The sequence below is a fragment of the Euwallacea similis genome, chromosome 25 (genome assembly GCF_039881205.1).
Source record: "Euwallacea similis isolate ESF13 chromosome 25, ESF131.1, whole genome shotgun sequence".
NCBI classification, from domain to species: Eukaryota; Metazoa; Arthropoda; class Insecta; order Coleoptera; family Curculionidae; genus Euwallacea; species Euwallacea similis.
Window position 1 is genome coordinate 1,932,996 of NC_089633.1, and position 19,755 is coordinate 1,952,750.

At 36.9% G+C, this 19,755-nt stretch overlaps 2 protein-coding genes across 12 annotated transcripts in view; one reads left to right on the top strand and one right to left on the bottom strand.

The window, feature by feature from the left end:
* The window catches only part of LOC136416917 (UPF0587 protein CG4646), a 177,647-nt gene that overhangs the window by 104,845 nt on the left and 53,047 nt on the right, over positions 1-19,755 (top strand). The gene's annotated exons all lie outside the window — the stretch shown is intronic.
* The window catches only part of LOC136416871 (hornerin-like), a 37,880-nt gene that overhangs the window by 5,218 nt on the left and 12,907 nt on the right, over positions 1-19,755 (bottom strand). Inside the window, exons 2-20 of one of the 11 annotated variants that reach the window (XM_066402266.1) lie at positions 15,164-15,276; positions 9,037-9,172; positions 8,861-8,985; positions 8,553-8,807; positions 8,411-8,494; positions 5,114-5,692; positions 4,952-5,059; positions 4,789-4,896; positions 4,626-4,733; positions 4,469-4,570; positions 4,149-4,256; positions 3,986-4,093; positions 3,829-3,930; positions 3,654-3,773; positions 3,270-3,596; positions 2,224-3,207; positions 1,907-2,166; positions 1,719-1,857; positions 142-954 (exon numbers count right to left, since the gene is read on the bottom strand). In XM_066402266.1, coding sequence (XP_066258363.1) covers positions 142-954; positions 1,719-1,857; positions 1,907-2,166; positions 2,224-3,207; positions 3,270-3,596; positions 3,654-3,773; positions 3,829-3,930; positions 3,986-4,093; positions 4,149-4,256; positions 4,469-4,570; positions 4,626-4,733; positions 4,789-4,896; positions 4,952-5,059; positions 5,114-5,692; positions 8,411-8,494; positions 8,553-8,807; positions 8,861-8,985; positions 9,037-9,172; positions 15,164-15,239 — 4,642 coding nt within the window. In that variant the 5' untranslated portion in view covers positions 15,240-15,276. Of the gene's footprint in view, positions 1-141; positions 955-1,718; positions 1,858-1,906; positions 2,167-2,223; positions 3,208-3,269; positions 3,597-3,653; positions 3,774-3,828; positions 3,931-3,985; positions 4,094-4,148; positions 4,257-4,468; positions 4,571-4,625; positions 4,734-4,788; positions 4,897-4,951; positions 5,060-5,113; positions 5,696-8,410; positions 8,495-8,552; positions 8,808-8,860; positions 8,986-9,036; positions 9,173-15,163; positions 15,290-19,755 lie in introns of all 11 variants that reach the window. The other 10 variants (XM_066402263.1, XM_066402265.1, XM_066402269.1 and 7 more) reach the window with 10 other exon arrangements.

Sequence of the window (19,755 nt, forward strand, 5' to 3'; positions counted from 1 at the left end):
AATCTCATAGAAACCTAGTTAGTAGGTACTGTCATGACAAAAACACTTAATGCAGGTGAATGAGTGACCAAACCTTAACATTATAGTGCAACATCAGGCCCATAGGTGCAAAATCCCGAATCATTCATCGACCCAATTTACCTCCGGTGGTGGTACTAAATCCAGTAGTACTTTCAGTATTGTCAAAAGTACTCTGTTCAGTACCTATGTCAATACTTGTGCTGTCTGTATTCTGCTCTGTACTAACCACTTCATGTTCTGTTTGGTTTGAGGGTTCTACTGTCTGCATTGTAAATGGGGTGAATGTGGTGGTACTGCTTACTAAGGTGGTGTCAGGAAGTTCCGTGTTCTCTACAGTACTAGGTGTATTTGGTTCTGAATTAGGCTCAGCTGTAGGAAGCTGTGTGAAAGTCGTCTGCTCTGGCACCATAGTGCTACTCTCAGTGTTAAGTGTTGTTTCATGTGGTCCAAACGTTGTGGTACTTAAAATATTAATTTCTTCAGTTGTTTGTGTTGTTTGTTCTGGTTGCAGAGAAGAACTCGCAACGACCGATAAAGTAGTACTTTCTAAGGTCGCGTCGGGAAGTTCCGTGTTTTCTACAGTATTTAGCTCTGAGTTAGGCTCAACTGTTGCAAGCTGTGTTAGAGTCGTCTGCTCTGGGACCAAAGTGCTGCTCTCAGTGTTAAGTGTTGTTTCATATGGTCCCAACGTGGTGGTACTTAGTGTATTTATTTCTTCAGTTATTTGTGTCGTTTGTTCTGGTCGCAGGGAAGAACTCTCGACGACCGATAAAGTACTACTTTCAGGAACAGATGAATTTTCTGTGGAAATGGTAGTACTTTCTCTTTCAGTAAAGCTTTGGTCCGCAGTGGTACTTTCCACCGTAACAGGTGAGGTATGATCAGTTTCAGTACTCTCAGTAATTAGTGTTGTAGTAGTTCCACTATCTGCAACTATTGTAGTGTCAATTGCATGCAATTGTTGTGTACTACTTTCGGTGTATGGCAGGAATGTGGTAGATTCAGTGTTTTTGTCTGATTCAATGCTAAATGTGGCAGTTGTATTTGGTAGAGTAACAGTTTCAGTAGAGTCTATAATCAGAGAACTGCTTTCAGTGACCACAGTTTCTACAGGGGTTGTACTAGTTTCTGTGTAAGTAGGTGTTAAAGCGGTACTTAAAATTGTAATAGTTTCTGTAGTTGAAATAGCCGGAGATTCTGTATTAAAAGTTAAGTCAGTAGTGCTCACTACATCTGTAGTAATTGTGTGATCTGTAATTATTGTTGATGTACTTTCGCTAAGTTCAGTGGTGCTTTGAATATCGGAACCTGATAGTGTCAACTCTGTAGTACTCATAGTACTCAATGATCCAAGTTCATCGAGTGTGGGAAAGATTTCTGTAGTAGTGGGTTCTGAAGTTGGTATTGTGGTTTCTATAGTAGGCTCAGTAAATGCACTAACTGTAGATCCAATTTCCTCATTAGTAGATATACCAGTCACATCTAAGGTGGTGGTAGACTCAAAATAAAATGTAGTACTTTCAGTACTGTACTCTGAAGTGTAATCTGTGGTGAGGAGTGTTGTTGGCTCATTAATCAGTGTGCTTGTTGTGAGTAAGGTAGTACCAAAATCTACATTAAATTAAATTTGATTTACATTCGTTTTTTCAATTAGTGGTCAGTGCTTAAGACAATGCGATTAAAATTGGATTACTTACCCTCAGTAGTACTCTCAGTTTCTGAAAGCGGAGTACTCGTTGACCAACTAGCAGTTGGTCTTGCAGTACCTGAAGACTCTTCCTTTATTGGGTAACCTGTAGTGGTAGTGGTAATTTCCGAGCCAGGTAAGGTGGTACCCTAAAAACAAAAACATAAAACCTTTCTCTAAAAAAACAGAATTACATACTACTAGAGAAGGTTCTTGACTTCTACAAACACCTTCCACCTCCCAAGGATGATTGCAAGTGAGTCTTTGCTGATCCCAAACAGTCCCAGGACCACAAGAGAATTCATGCTGGATGTACCCACCACGCCCATTCGCCACACACCTGTAAAACTTGGAACAATTTTGCTCATGTCCTAAATAACCGTCTTGAGTGCATGATCCACTTGAAGTCGGAGATGTTTCATTGAGGGCTGGAGGTAATTGATCAATACTACCAGGACCTGATTGAGCAGGAATGATTCAATTGTTATTTTTGGAAATTTAATTAGCGCATTTACCTTCAGGAGCCTGCGGAGACATTTGACTGCATCTTCCTCCAACAGCCGAAGGATGATTGCAAGAAAAGATGCTTTGATCCCAGACAGTTCCCGTACCACAAGTGTACTCGTACTTGGTCAAAACCTGTCCACTGTTCACGCACCTGTAGAACTTTGCGCAATTCTTCTCGTCTTCCACATAGCCTTCTTTAACACATTGATTATTGACAATTTCTCCAGGGTAAACTTGTTCAGTATTAGTCTGGTTTTTACAATTGCATGGGCGGTCTACCGAACTTGTATTTTGACCAGTTGGTTGAGTGACACTGGATGTTCCAGTACCACTTGGCTGGTTAGGATATGGTTCATTAGGCCTTGATTGATTTGGATCAGGTTCTTGAGTGATTCCAGTTGGTTGTTGAGGACCACTGGTTTGGTTGGAGACATTCGTTGGGTTTGGTGTGGTAGGTTGATTAAAATTTGATGGTTGACTGGGACCACTTGGTCGAGACTCTTCTTGTCCAGGGTTGACTATACCAGGTTGAGCAGAATAACAACTTCCTCTTACAGCATAAGGATAATTGCAAGTTTGAGTATCTTGGTCCCAAACGGTGGCATCACCACAATTATAGTCATATTTAGTGAAGCCTCCCCTTCCATTATCAACGCATCTGTAGAATTTCTTACAATTTCGTTGATCACCAACAAAACCACTAGAGGCGCACAGGTCATTAATTAACTGACCAGGTCTCTCGGTGGTTGGTCTAGTTGGTTGACCGGTTGGTGATCCCGGCTGTTGAGTTGGTCCACTAGGTAGGTTGGGTTGGCTTGGGCCTATAGGTTGTGATGGTTTATTTGGATACGTTGGTTGACTTGCCGTTTCTGGTTGGTATGGTTCATTAGGTTGGGCTGGTCCTGTAGCTTGAGATGGTCCATTTGGATAAGTTGGCTGATTTGGATTACTTGGTTGATTTGAAGTTCCAGTTTGAGTGGGTTGAATATTGTCTAAGAAAAATAATTGTTGTGTTCTTCTGTATTAACGAATTCTTAGAGATTTCAGGCCTTACCAGGAGAGGCTGATTGATAGCAATTTCCAGAAGCCAAGAAAGCATGGTTACAGGACAAAATGCTCTGATTCCAGACTGTTCCATTCCCACAAAGATACTCATATTTGATGTAACCTCCCTGGCCATTTTCAACGCATCTGTAGAATTTCTGACAATTCTGATTGTCACCTATGAAACCTTCTTGAGAGCATAGATTGTTAGTCAGTTGTCCCTGAGTAGCAGAGCCAGCTGGGCTCGTAATGGATGTAGTTCCTTGACTTCCAGTACTGCCACCAGTTGGTTGCTGAGCACCTTGTTGGTTCCATCCTCCTTGGTTTTGCGACGTACCTATGTAGAGCCTCAAATTAAAAATTGTTCAAAGAATAATTAAATAATTTTACTTACTACCAGTTGTAGTACTGCCTTGATTTCCAGGAGTGGTTCCAGATTGTTGCTGATTGGAACCTGACCCTGTTTGCTGTTGTGATCCTTGTTGGTTCCATCCTCCCTGATTTTGTGATGTACCTTTGAGTTAACTCTCATTAATCTTTATCCACAAAAGTGAAAAAATTTGCCTTACCGCTATTCAAACTTCCTTCTTGATTTCCAGATGGTTGCTGATTGGGGCCTGTTTGCTGCTGAGGACCTTGTTGGTTCCATCCTCCCTGATTTTGTGATGTACCTTTGAATTGCCTCTCATTAACCTTTATCCACGAAAGTAAGAAGATTTGTCTTACCGCTATTTGAACCACTTCCTTGTGTTCCAGATTGTTGTTGATTGGAACCTGATCCTGTTTGCTGTTGCGATCCTTGTTGGTTCCACCCTCCCTGATTTTGTGATGTACCTTTGAATTGACTTTCATTCATCTTTATCCACAGAAATGAGAAAATTTGTCTTACCGCTATTTGAACCACTTCCTTGTGTTCCAGATTGTTGTTGATTGGAACCTGATCCTGTTTGCTGTTGTGATCCTTGTTGGTTCCATCCTCCCTGATTTTGTGATGTACCTTTGAGTTAACTCTCATTAATCTTTATCCACAAAAGTGAAAAAATTTACCTTACCGCTATTCAAACTTCCTTCTTGATTTCCAGATGGTTGCTGATTGGGGCCTGTTTGCTGCTGAGGACCTTGTTGGTTCCATCCTCCCTGATTTTGTGATGTACCTTTGAATTACCTCTCATTAACCTTTATCTACGGAAGTAAGAAAATTTGGCTTACCAGCATTTGAACTTCCTCCTTGATTTCCCGATTGTTGCTGATTGGGGCCTGTTTGCTGCTGAGAACCTTGTTGGTTCCATTCTCCCTGATTTTGTGATGTACCTTTGAATTGCCTCTCATTAACCTTTATCCACGAAAGTAAGAAGATTTGGCTTACCGCTATTTGAACCACCTCCTTGTGTTCCAGATTGTTGTTGATTGGAACCTGATCCTGTTTGGTGTTGCGATCCTTGTTGGTTCCACCCTGCCTGATTTTGTGATGTACCTTTGAATTGACTCTCATTAGCCTTTATCCACAGAAATGAGAAAATTTGCCTTACCGCTATTTGAACCACCTCCTTGTGTTCCAGATTGTTGCTGATTGGAACCTGACCCTGTTTGCTGTTGCGATCCTTGTTGGTTCCACCCTCCCTGATTTTGTGATGTACCTTTGAATTGACTATCATTAGGCTTTATCCACAGAAGTGAGAAAATTTGCCTTACCGCTATTTGAACCACCTCCTTGTGTTCCAGATTGTTGGTGATTGGAACCTGATCCTGTTTGCTGTTGAGATCCCTGTTGATTCCAGCCTTCTTGAGTTTGCATGGTACCTATAAAGAGTTCTAGCTTTATAAACATGCGAATAAAATTATCCGTAGTATTACCTCCTTGATTTGATCCTGTTGGAGACGTAATTCCAGTCTGAGCTGAGTAGCACCTCCCTCTCACAGAGTGCGCGTAGTTACACGTTTGCAATCCATCATCCCAAACTGTTCCATCCACACAAGTAAAGTCATACTTTATGTAACCTCCTTGACCATTTTCTACACATCGGTAAAACTTCTTGCAGTTTTCACTGTCACCAACAAAACCACTCAAAGCACACTGGTTATTAACTATCTGACCAGGTCTCTCCGTGGTAGATTGGTTTCCTGAAGATCCACTTAATTGATTCATGCCACCAGTTGTTTGCTGAGATCCGGTTTGTTGGTTTTGATTCTGCTGGGATTGGCTTGAATTGGACTGGTCAGTACCCGCCTGTCCAGACTGGTTGCTGCCCACTTGCTGAGTTTGACCTGTTGATCCAGATTGCTGATTTTCTTGATTTGATTGTCCAGCAGTTCCAGTTTGCCAACTTTGATTGTTATTTTGATTTTGACCGGAAGTAGTACCACCAGACCCAGTTTGCTGGTTTTGGTTTGAGATCGATCCGGTTTGTTGCGACTGACTTGAACTCGATGATCCTGCTACAGGAAAGTTTTCGATAATGGACTGGGGTAACATGACTCTCAGTGGGTAATAAAAGTGATTTTGAAACAGGTACAAACATGCCATGCCACATTGAAAGCTAGTGTAATTGTGGAATATAAAATCTGTTTAAGTGCTAAGCATAGTTGTGCAGTGTTCAACTGTGATATAACTAAAGGGTAAGCAAAACATGCATGTTCGGATATCGAATCCCATGACGCTGATACCATATTTTCATATGATTTTCTTGTACGTGTGGTCGTGGTTCCTATAGCAGTAAGAAAAACATTTGATCTTTAAAATCATTTCTAAAAATCTTCAACAACGAACAACACTAAACCAACCAAATTCAATTGATATATGTATATTTAATTACTAAATTTTTTCATACCTCCTTGTGTCCCTATTTGAGAAGATCCCTGAGTACCACCCTGATTTTGAGGTAGAGCAGCATAACATCGTCCCTTCACATAATAAGAATAATTGCAAGTCTGTGCATCCTGATCCCAAACTGTATCCTTTCCACAATTAAACTCGTACTTAATATAACCTCCCTGACCATTTTCCACACATCTATAGAATTTTTTGCAGTTTTGATTATCACCAACAAAACCACTAGATGTACATTGGTTATTGACTAACTGTCCAGGACTTTCGGTGCTTGGACCTAACTGTGGAGGCTGTTGTGTCGTTTGTCCAGGAGTTTGGATCTGGTTCCCTGAACCTTAAAGATTTCAATTTTCAAATAAAGAAATTTAGACCTGAAGTGTAAGAATGTACCTCCTTCACTTGGAGGCAATCCAGGCTGAGCGACATAACATCTACCTGTCACAAGATAAGGATAATTGCATGATAACTCTAGCTGATCCCAAACCGTATTATTAGGGCATTTGAATTCATATTTTATCAATTTTCTTCTTTCATCAGAGACACACCTGGAATATCGCGAATCAGTGAATAAGAAATCTAGCGCAAGAAATTATACGACCAACCTATAAAACTTCTTACAGTCTCTCTCATCATCAACAAATCCTTCTTTAACACAATCCCCACTTGAATTTATTGCACCAGGCTGCGCTTGGTACTGCCCTCCAGATTCAATTTGATTACTAGATTGACCACTTTGATGACTTGAAGAACCTTGGTTAGAGCCAGTGTTTGTTCCTGATTGGTTAAAAGCACTACCACTAGATTGATTGTTTTCAGAATTTGAACCAGTTTGGCTAGAAGAGGAACTGCCGTTCTGATTACCACCAGAAGTACCACTACTTGACCCAGGTTGATTAGAACCACTACTTTGATTGCTTCCAGAACTTGTTGAGCTTGATTGATTTGTTCCTGAAGAGCTTGATCCAGATTCGTTAGCATTACTGCCAGCTTGATTATTTCCAGATGATGATGAACCTGAACTACCTCCCTGACTACTTCCAGAATTTATTGAGCTTGACTGATTAGTACCACTCTGTGTTAATCCAGATTGACTAGAACTTGTAGAACTACTCTCGGTATTTCCAGATACTGAGGAACTTGTCCCAGACTGGTTATCATTTCCTTCGTGGTTAGTTCCAGATGACTGATTTGTACCAGAGGTTGAACTTGATTCAGACTGATTAGAACCGGAGCTGCTACTATTAGAACTCGAACCAGATTGACTTGAACTACTAGAATTATTGTTCCCAGAAGTAAAGGAGCTCGATTCAGAGCTACTTCCTTGACCACTTCCAGAACTTGATGAACTACCACTTTGACTAGATGTCTCTTGGCTTCCAGTCTGGCCTGAGAATGAACTTCCAGACTGCTGATTGTTACTAATGTCAGTAGTTTGTTGATTAGAAGTGGATGAACTTCCTTGCTGAGTCGAGGAGCTTCCAGATTGTTGATTACTGCTAGAACTCTCCTGACTAGAACTTGAGCCTCCAGATTGTTGATTGTTGTTATTACTAGAGCTTTGTTGGTTTGAGGTTCCACTAGATTGTTGATTATTATTGCTGCTAGAACTTTGTTGATTTGAAGATCCTCCAGTTTGTTGGTTATTATTGCTACTGGAGCTTTGTTGACTAGATGAAGTTCCGGATTGTTGTTGGTTAGTATTGCTGTTTGAGCTTTGTTGGTTGGACGTTGATGATGAGCTACTAATTTGCTGGTTATTATTATTGCTGGGGCTTTGTTGATTGGATGACGATCCCCAGCCTGATTGTTGGTTATTATTAGACCCTTGTTGCTGGCCGCTTGATGAAGATTGCTGGTTATTGTCACTACTGGAACCTTGCTGAGTGGATGATTGCCAATTACCACTAGACTGACCAGAACCGGAGAATTGGTTGCTTGATCCTTGTTGACTAAACTGATCACCAGAACTACTTCCTAAAGATTGAAAACGGTGATACTTAACTTTGCAGGTAGTTGAAAGAATATATATCTATGTACATAAAAACTTAGCCTTCGAAGATTTCGTTTCCATCAAATATGCACTTGCCGATTTACAGCAAAGATTTATTTCTTACCTGAATTTTGACCCGAAGAAGACGTAGTACTGTTTTGATAACTAGAGCTACTGGAGGAACTAGTGGAAGAGCTAGAACTAGAAGAGGCTTGTGAGGTACTATTTGAAAAAGTGCTAGAACTATTTTGTGCGGAGGAATTAGAAGTGCTTTCTTGCCACGTGCCAATACTAGATTGCATGCTACTTTGTGCATTTTTTAGTAATAACTGACCACCATCTGCTTCTTGGGTGCAATCAATTCTCTGCACAGCCCACGGGTAGTTGCAGGTAATTGCTGATGGATCAAAAATAGTTCCTAAGTGTTTATAAATTTTATTAGAGTCTAACTTCAGAATTCTCGCCCAAAAACATACCAGGAGCACAAGTGAATTCATACTGGGTGTATCCTTGCAACCCATTGTCTATACATCTGTAAAACTTTCTGCAGTTGACCGAATCTTGTCTAAAACCAGCAGAAGTGCATCTGTTGGGTGCAGAAGCAACAGTGCTTGCGTCACTTGACTCAAAGCTTGATGTAGATGAAGACCAATAGCTGCTGCTAGATGATATAATTGGTTCCATGGTAGTACTGAAGGTTTGGATAGGTCTGGGAGGTTCAACATCGTTTCCTAAAGGTAAATGTAATTAAATGATTGTTGGTGAAGTCGGCGATGAGAGCTACCTCCACATTCTTCTCTTGAGCTTGCATAAGGGTAGTTACATGCTGCTATGGTTGGATCATACACTGTACCAACGCTGCATTCGAAAGCGTATGGGATGTATCCTCTATTGCCATTAGGGACACATCTAAACACATAAAAGTGAAAATTTGGAAGTAGAAACTACCACTAAAATTACCTGTAAAATCTTCTGCAATTGGCGTTGTCATGAAAAATGCCTTCGCTTGAGCAACTATAAGAATTGTCCTGTCCAACTTGTCTGGAATTTCGTACGTTTGGCTCTAATAAGTAGTCGTAGTCGAAAAATCGAAAGTCTGCAAATAAAGTTTGCTTAGAATGTGTTAACGTCCTAAAGGGCTCATAAAGTTAAGAGATATATCTGACGGTTTTCTGTTTCAAAGGTACGGCCAAATGAGTTACAAAGTTGTTCTAGGAACTCGACAAGAATACGAAGATGACGCAGAGGCAGACAGTTTATGTGAATGCAGTTGTCGTACTACATCGGCAAGAATTTAGTATTATATTCGATTCAATATATACATAGGTACGCAGTCGGTGCAGTTAAGTTACATAGGCGCAGTCTCTTAAGAGACTCCTCTTTTGAAAACGAGACCTAAAAATATATCGACATTATTTTATTGATGATAGCGACTAACAATCAAATCTTCACATGTTTTATATAATTCTATTGAAAACTAAATATCATCTTTGTTCACACATGGAGAATGAAGCATTGAACTTGAATTATTGAAGTCAACGAGACTTAATGAGTCTAGCAACTACAATCGTAAAGTTGATTGAATGTCACATCAATCAAGTTTCTGCCTTCAAGCATATGAGAGACTTTGATTATCATACCGACATGATATGATAAAACCATTAGAGCTATTCCTTATAAGTGAGTGAACATTAGAATATGTCGTGCAGTGAGGTTCAAATACAATTTTATTATAAATATACTGCACCGTCAGATTAACACATATTTTTAATTATTACGTATTTTCGTTTTTATGATTTTATTACAAAGATTTTACGTTTATTGACGAAGTATAACCATGATTTTCAATAAATATAATTTATAATGAATGAATGAATAAATAAATTATATAAATAGATGCTATACCAAAAAATTACGTGATTTTTATTCCTTAATATATGCAAATACTTAATAGCGTGTAATGCCCCCCCTGGCTCTGATTATTACTTCACGTTTCCTTGACATATTTGAGATTAAGTTTGTAATGTTAACTTGATTAATTCGACCTCATATTTTCGTGATCCTCAATGACAGCTCATTTAAGTCCTCAGAGGAAACTTGCAGGGTTTTAACTTGTCGACTCATGTTGTTCCATAAATTTTCGATGGGATTCAGATCAGGGCTTCTTGCTGGCCAAGGCAACGTTTGAATTTCCACATCTTGGAGGTAATTTTGTACCACTTGTACCACGTGTGGACATGCATTATCGTGCATTAATAAAAATTTCTCACCGATAAATGGGGCATATGGTACTATATGGGGTTGTAAAATGTCTGTTATGTATCGGAGGGCTGTCAAATCACCATTCTGAAGCACAATTAGCTCCGTGCAACTTTCCAAGTTAATGCCTCCCAATATCATAACAGATCCACCTCCATAGCTCATAGTGCCGACAATGTTGCACTAGGCATATCGCTCTCTAGGATGTCGATATACTTTCCTACAATGATCTTCACTAAAGAGACAAAATCGAGACTTATCCACAAAGAGTATGTTACCCCATTGACAATCTCCCCAATCTTGGTACTCTCGGGTAAATTGAAGACGCTCTCTTCGATGTTTCACGGTTAATAGAGGACCGCTTGCAGCCCTGTAGGGAGTAACATTCCTTTCTGCCAACCTTTTTCTCACTGTATCTTGACTGATACGAAAGTCATATCGACAAGAAAACTCCTGCTGTAGTGCAGTGCCTGTAATGAATCGACTTCATAAAGCTTTCAATCGCAATAATCGATCTTGGTTATTCGTTGTTAATCTTTGCTATTCTTGTCCAGGTCTTTTTTGATTAATACCAGTGGCCGTAGATTGTTCCACTCCAAATCGTAGAGCAATTTGAACTTGTGCCAAATCCACTTCCGTAAGTGCCACAGCAATTACACATTCTTCCAGCGAAAGATATTTCCTCTCGTGGACATTTTGGACCATTTTTTTGGGAAACAAAATTTTATATAAAAAATTGTACTAAAAAGGCAATCTAAACGAATTTAAATGAAGTATACAACCTGCAAGCCAAAATTGGTGAAATAGCAATTTTCAATATTTTTTAAACAATTGTTGTTATCTTATAAATAAATACGTAAAAAATTATGAACAATTTTTAAGAGTTATAAAGAAATAATTTCAAACCTCTAGCGCGTATTATAAATATTTTCGAAGGAAAATTTTTCAATTTTAATAAATATACGTTAATTTTGCAGTGCAGTGTATATTAAGAAAATTTATTGAGGAAACGTTATTTGTTTCAGGCTTGAAGAATATCAGAACATTTCAAAAAAATAACTAAATAATCGCCTTGGGTGTGGATATATTTTTTTTCTGAATCAATGTCAGTCAATCAGAAATTCTTAGTCTCCAAGAATCTTGGACCGCTATCATCTTCCTATAGGGACTTTAAAAATCATCATAACACGAGTGTCGAAGCGACCCAGTATCTCTAAAACTGAACTAGATAACATGGCCATAAAGCTTACAAAGCTCACTGACCCGATTACTTAGCTTCACTGTTTGAAGTACTTTTTTTTATTTTTGAATTGATCTTTTATGTATCGTCGTTTTGCGACCGTGGGGACGAAACTTATTTGATTGAAACAGCTATTAGAGCTGTAGGATCTCTCTTTCGCATCAGTCAGATTAACTCGCAGTCTACATACTAAAATCAACAGATATAGTTACGAACCCGTCCAACTTGGCTTCTCTCACTTCATGTTTCTTGCAGATTTACAGCATCCCAGTGTCATATTTATGATTATTGCTCTATGAGCCGCAGAAGATGCAAATGCCGATTACGAATAAGTAACTAAACATGCGTCAAATTATTTTAATTAAGATGTACCGTCTTGAAAATTATTCTTCCTCTGTGAATGTAAATGCGGTAAATTTACTTCGTGACAGGATCTTGTGTGTTAACTTTCTCAAGATACGAAGTGACTTTTAAAGTTATTTCTTAAAAGGAAAACATACTATAGAAAGAAATCCGCAATTGCTGCATCATCAAAACAACTTGCGGTTGATAATTTGCTTTATGTGGGCCATAAACCCCAGAGCTTTAATTGCATTCAGGGTATTTAACCGAGAATTCACAATGACATCAAACGAGACTTTACGCTCGACTTTGAATTATCAAATGGCCTTCTCAAGGTAATTGTGAACACACAAAAAAGACTAATTCTCTACTGAAGAGAACAAATAAGCCAATAAGCGCTTCAGACCTAGAGGGACACTTAGCAGCGGTTTTTACTTTTTCGTGTTCAGTACGAGCATTCTCAAGGGGATTTACCTATTCTAAATTTGTTATAAATAAGTCAAAGCTGTCGCACTTTAACTCTATGGGAATTTGCTTGTATTATTAGCAGAGGCGACATTAATTTTTTTTATTTCCAGACGCTAAGTAGGAGCGCTTATTATTTGAGAATTTAACTCAGAATGAAGGTGCAGGGGTTAGTGGAAATAGTGAAAATTCAAGATAAATTCAAGACAACTCAAGGCCAAACCTTAAGCCAAGTTAAGACAAATGAGATAATCCACATTGAGAGAAGTTGCTTTGCAGTCAGCTAGGTGCGTTTATTTTTTACTGCTTCAAGTACGTACTTACGTGCAATAGAGAGATAAAGAGACGATAGCTCGTTTCGAAACATTTAGCGTAAAGTAGAAAACGTGTTTTAATCTATTGATTTAAACAAGGGTAAATTTATAGGCTAGAAATATCAGTAAGTTAAGGAGACCTACTGTGTGGAAACTGAGAGAGAAATAAATGCAGAACGTGTATCATTTAACTGGTGTCCTAGCAGCATATGGTGTGTCTGGAGATGTAGCGTGCATATACAGGGTGCCTCTGAAAGATCTGTACAAAACTTTACCACAGATTTCTGCGGAGAAAACATGACGATTTAACTCAATTTACCTTAGTCCAAAAATGAACGGTTTTCAAAATACAGGTCGCCAAAATGAAAATTAAAAAAGGAGAAAAAAATGACTTCGTTTGTAATACCACTATCTGAATAAAATATCGCATCGGGGGATTTTTAGGGACACTGAATCGGAACCCGTTTATATATTCCATGCACACTGTAGGTGGCGCTCTCTGTGCCAGGTGGACTCTTTAAAAAGGCATAACTTATTTATCACCGGGTGTAAAATTTATTTATGACTAAATTTGTGTTTTCCTAAATGTTTTAAGAAAAAAAGATATCCTGGTACCAGTCCCTACGGGCATTCCTTCTTAAAATATTGAAAGTTTAAAGTTCGCTGCGCGTCTTGAACAATAATTTTAAAGTATATTTTTATTCATACAGTTGAAACGAGAAAAATCAAAACATTCAATTAATCTTCAATTCTTATCATTTTTTTAATTCTTCATATTTTTATTTGATTATACCGATTTTTTATTATTTATTTTGCTGTACTGCACGAATAAATATATACTTTAGTTATTTTTCAAGGCATACAGAGAACTTTAAACTTTCAATATCTCAAAAAGAAATGCGCGTAGGGACTTTTACCAACATACTTTTTTTTCTTAAAATATATAGGAAAACACAAATTTAGTCATAAATAAATTTTATACCGGGTGATGAAAAAATTATGCCCCTTTAAAAAGAGTTTACCTAGTGCTGACAGCGTCCTCTATAATGTGCATCGAAAATGTAAACGAGTTCTAATTTTTCACCTCTAAAAACCTCCTGACAATATTTTGTTCAGATTCTAGCATTACAAACGAAGTATTTTTTTAAACTTTACTTTCTTGTCATGTATTTTAAAAACCGTCCACTTTTGGACTAAGGTAAATTGGGATAAATCGTCATGTTTTCGCCTCAGAAATCTCTGATAGAATTTTGTACACACGTTTCAGAGATACCCTGTATCTTAGAGGCAATTCCTTTTATTAAACAAAAAATGATTTAAACGTGAAGTCGCAAAAGTTTCGTTCTTGGGATACGGGGTGCCAAAATTTTAGATTTTCTTCAGATTTTGGTCCTAAATTGCGGCGCTTTTCGGGATATTAAGTTGAAATTTTGTACACAAAGCGGCAGCCTATAACATGTACTTGACTAGATTTTATTTTTCCACAAAGGAACCGTTTCAATATCTGATTTATTCACAAAAATCCCCATGAGTGTACATACAACACGAAAAAATAGTTTAAAGAAATTAACTCTTTTTTTAATCAAAGATTCAAGGAATTCGAAAGAGTCACCTTAGTAAATATTGACAAAGAGTTAGTACGTGTTTCTCTTGCTCTCTACCTTGAACTGTATGACATGAAGAAGCTCTTTAGTATTAGGAGAGCAAATTAGAGATCGGAAGATCAAGGCTCTATTGTTATGAATTTGTTGATTTTAACATTACTCTTAAGAATTTGCATATTTCGTGATATAATTTGATTTCTACCGCCAAAACCACATTCACCCTTACGTTCGTTTGGTCTTAATTGCACATCCCTTCGCCCCCTGGTTATAAACCAAACGCAACTGTTTCATGTTTAACGTCATCTTCAAGGAGGATTTTCCGAGCCAAGATAAAAAATTCATCATAAACAGAATTTATGGATCTGTTCTTGCTCTCTTACTGCGCTGTATAACATTTGCAGCTTATTAATTTTCAACAACTACTAACACTTGCATTCCCTTTTTTCGCTTAATGGCTAATAAAAAGGGTTTTAATGGGCATTTGAGCCTTGAAACGTACTTCCAACCGAGATGCTGTTTTAGTTTTGTTCTCTTTCTCAGAATAAATTCAGTACTATCATGCATGGACAAACACGAGACGAAGGTACCTGACAAAGATGCATAAACATGTACCCTGGTTTATTTTATTAAAAAAAATCATTATGGAAAAATAAATTCGTTGAAATGAGATGGCTAGCATCCCTGTGAATTTTGTAAAACAGTACACCGTAATAAGGGTTGAAATTAAGTCAAAATTATTAATGTAAATGAAAAATTTGATTCATCAATAATATCTCCCTGTTATGTCTTAGCCGTTTATTCTGATGTTTAAATTAATATTCTAGTGATTCTTCACATATTTTTAACAGTTACATAGTACTTACCATTATCATATGCAGCCTCACCAAATATACACCCCACTGCGAGCAGCCCTATCAAGCTGACTCCCATCAGCTGCATTTTCTTCGCGATTGATCCTTTCAACACATTTGAGGGCCTGTAACAAGGAACTATTACTGTAATTATTTACTATTTATTGTTGTAGTGCTAAATCATCATTTAGTACTGCATCATCTTCAGCAAGACTATTATTCTAATGTCGAGAAAGATTAAAAATCTTTGTTTCTTGGTATTCGTAATTTGCAATAAGGTATATGTACCTACATGATTAGCTATTGAATTAGATACGGTTTATATTAAGATTCATAATAAACGGTTGCATTATTGTTATTAAATTAATATATCTTGTTCATATTAGTGAGGTATGTATTGACGGTTTATAGGACACACTCTAGATCAGTTTCCATTTTTGTGCAATTGAAAATATGATTCGTGACAAAGTCTTCGAAAAATAAAAATACCTTAAATAAATTGACTTTTAGGCAGTTTTATAATAATAAAGATAACAAATTAGGATGGAAGGAAATAAAAAATAATCGAATATCTGGGCTAAGATTCCCTTTGCGATTTTGTTGTTTCAAGCTCTCGGAACTTCCTTGTTTGCCAGATTTTGTTTTAATTCTAAAAAAATTCAAGAGTCAAAAATATGTCGCGTCTGGTATGGTATGTAATAAATGTTAATCTAAAAACAAACCATTCTACAACACATGTGACGACATGACAAATATCACGGACAAAACAACAATCAAGGATAACAGGTCAAGACACATGTTTATAATTCTTTTATAATCAATGTTTTTAAAAAATCGATACAAATGTCAAACACAGACACAAACTGGATCTGAGAGGCGATAATTATTAAAGAAATAACATACATAGAAGACCAAAAACCTTGCATAAACTCGTTAAAAATTGAAGAAAATATTTTTCATGAAAATGCTGGAACACGTCAAATATTATTTTTAGTTGTGCATTTTTCGACGTATTAAACATTTATGTACAAGTACATATTGCTGTCCATGTAGTAGATAAATGTATTTGTTCATTTTTTTCTTGTGGAACCCCATGTGAATATATTATGACGTTTTTGAGTTCTTTGAGGAATTCTCAACATATTTAATATATATATAATTTTTTTCGATGGATTGAATGAAGGGCGCAATTAGCATGGCCTGCTAGATCGCCTGATCTCATCCCTATGGCCTTTTTTATAGGGTTATCTGAAATATAGGATGTATATAAATAAGCTTAACAATAGGGAAAAGTTAAAAAATAAAATTACTCAACAAGCTCAGTAAATACTTCTTCAAATAATAGAACAAGTTCTTGAAGAATTTGAATTGCGGCTTGTCCACTGCCAGAAAGTCAACGGGGCACAGTTCAAACATTTAGTATATTATATTATAGTAGTTTATTTTATTATTTTTTAAGTATTAATAGTTCTATCGTTATTTCTATTTTTTTTGTAATTTTTTTCGAAAACTATTGAATTTAGACATGGGTATGTACGTGGAGCTCCATAAGAAAAAAATTAAAATTTATCATATATATAATATGAATATTTACCATAAGAAAAAAAAGTACACTTATCTACTATATGGGTAACCCTGTGTATGTACACGTCTCTTACGTTAACAAATGCACAATTAGAAACAATGTTGACGTGTTCCAGTGTTTTCATGAAAAATATTTCCTCCAATTTTCACCGAATTTATGTGGGACATTTGGTCCTCTACGCATATTTGCGGGAATTATCAATAAATTAGATCCACAAAATAATTCTAGAATCGTCTAAGAAGGCTTCCTCTGGGCCTGTTGATATACTTTTTTGTTTAGTGAAAATTGGTGTGAATGAATTGATCCAACTTATGGATGCGTGGAATGAGTTGTATCCAACTTATGGATCAAACTTATGGACAACTACTGGATTAATCGTTTAAATGTGGTGTCTCTCCAAACTTTTTGAAGACTGCAGACCCATTGAGCTTCAATAATTGTCTTTTTTATTAAATTTACCACTTAAGTTTATTCAGCCTTATCAATATGTATTAAAAATTTCACTAGAAAAAATAACATCTTCTCATTGATAAATGATCAAATATGTTAGAAAGCATATTAGACTTTGTCAATATCCTCGAATCTATTGTTGTTTCATCAATATCAACCTCCTCACAGCGTTACCGTCTTCAGAAGGAGCGGTCGCATATAATTGGTCCAGTTGGCAATAAAAACTGAGTTTATTTAAATAAATTTTTGCGAATAGCGGTTTCTGCGAATGTCACCGGAAGGGGGTCAGGGCCGAGCCATCAGTTGGCGTTTTGTATGCACCGGACATATTTTGGGTTAACTACCTGATCCGTGTAAACGTGCCACTGACATCAACAATATATGTTGTAGGCGGATTTTTCTTAACATGTTGAACAACATGATATGAATACTTAATTTGTGACGGTTTGAACCGTAAAAAATCCACTGTCAAGGACCAGAAACCGCAAGCTTAAGTAATGCAATTGCAAACGAATTTTCATTTCAGAAATTATCTATGCATAGATGCAGGATAAATATGATGTGAGAAGAGTAATTATTGTTGAATATCATGACGAGCGGAAAGAAGGATCTAAAGGCTATCACAGCGAAACGATCAAATAGTAGAAGAACATAATTATCCAGAATGTGACGCAACATTTGTTCGAAAGTGCGAATTGAACAGAGCCCCTCAAAAAATTATGAAAAGTGGACCATTTCGCTTATTCGATACCCCAAAAGCTCCTTTCCAAAACAGTTTATGGAAGTCCTGAAAAGACACAAAATATTCAACATAATCAACTGTTTTCACGTCTAGTTAAAGAATGTCCTTTTACGTCATATGTACGCACGTAATAGAAGGAACCATCCTTTTCGATACACAATAAACAATTCCATTATTGATATGCAGGGAATTGGTATGGACTATCGAACATGACGTCATGTTGCAAATTAACAAGGCTATTATTTATGCATTATTCGCTATTTGATATTGTTAACATGCTGCAGGTACGATTGGAATGCGTTAATAATGAAAAATGTCTATTGGTTTCTCGCAATTTTTAAACATCGTAACTTTTGATTTTGCTGTGATGAAACTAGAAGAGCCACTGAAAATGATCAATGTTTCTTATATGAGTGGTATTCAAGAATTTTTTTGAGTTTAATAAAGATTAAACAGTAGAGCTAAATGAATCGTCTCATAGTAATTAGTGCTCAAATGCAACTAAAACATTAAGAATGGAAAAAAAATTGTTTTAAAAAAAGGGTTCAGAAATGAAGGGTGTGATTCTTTGGCCCATTCTAAGAAAAAAGTTCCTATTAACAAGGGTCCACAAACGCACCGTTTTCGAGATACAGGGTTGCTATCTTTGTTGTTGTTATTGCTTTCTGTTCGTGGAAATGTAATGTTGTAAATGTTATTTAGTACTGTTAATTGTTGTGCTGCCAGTTTGTACTCATTCTTTCTTGCTATAAAAATGCCTTTTTATACTAATTCAGAGATGGCCGATATGCACTTATGTACGATCATGTTAAAAAAAGTCGTCTAGCTTCTTTTCAGCGAAGACGTGAATTCTGTGTACAAATAGCAGGTGGACATGTAGAATATCTTCTTTAAGCAAGGAAAAAAAGTTAAAACTGTTTTTGATCCTTTTCTTTTTTTGACACTCTGTATCTCGAAAATAGTGCGTTTGCAGACCCATATTAATAGGAACCTTTTTTCTTAAAAAGGATCAAGGAATTACTCCTTTCATTCCTGAACCCTTTTTTTAAACACTCTGAGGATATTTATTGAAGCTCTAAAAGAATAATATGAAGTGCGGATTTAAGATTTGAGGATTATGGATCGTAATTGGTCCATATTAGAAAATAATTTGAGCTCATTATTCATTATCACCGTTAATGTTATGATATGGCTGATATCAGCGTTCCCAAGTCACACAGCTGTTTTCCGAATTTTCCACTGAGTTTACGATAATTTCTGTTCCCAGGCATTTAAAAACGTTTTGAGTTTCGTTTACAGTAATAAACACTTTTAGTGGAATTATGTCTTGGTGAAGCTGTCTGCACTACACTCAAAATTAACCTCTCAACTGCTATACATTTATTGCGTCTTCTATCTCTTCTCAATTGGAATTAATTTTCCACTTCCGTGTCCACATCAGATTGGTGGACATGCTGATCTAATATGCAATGCAATATGCATAGTTGGTACCTAATTGCACACGTTACAACAATACTTCGTAACTACGTGAGGTCTAATGACTGGCATTGCTGCAATACAAATCGACCAACATAATATTATGAACATTCGGCACATGAGCCCGGAAAATCATCTATTTTTAATGTAAAAATGGAATTATTGATTTGAGTGCTGAAAACAGTGTTCAGATGCATATGAATGCTTCTAGAAACAATTTAAAATAAGCCATATCCAGTACACTTGACCTGCAGATTGGAAAAACCCAGGCGTTTATTCGTATATTTTATTCGACCTAAAATGCGAAAATAAGCTCTGCATACAAAGTACCACACTCTTTTTCTTTTACGA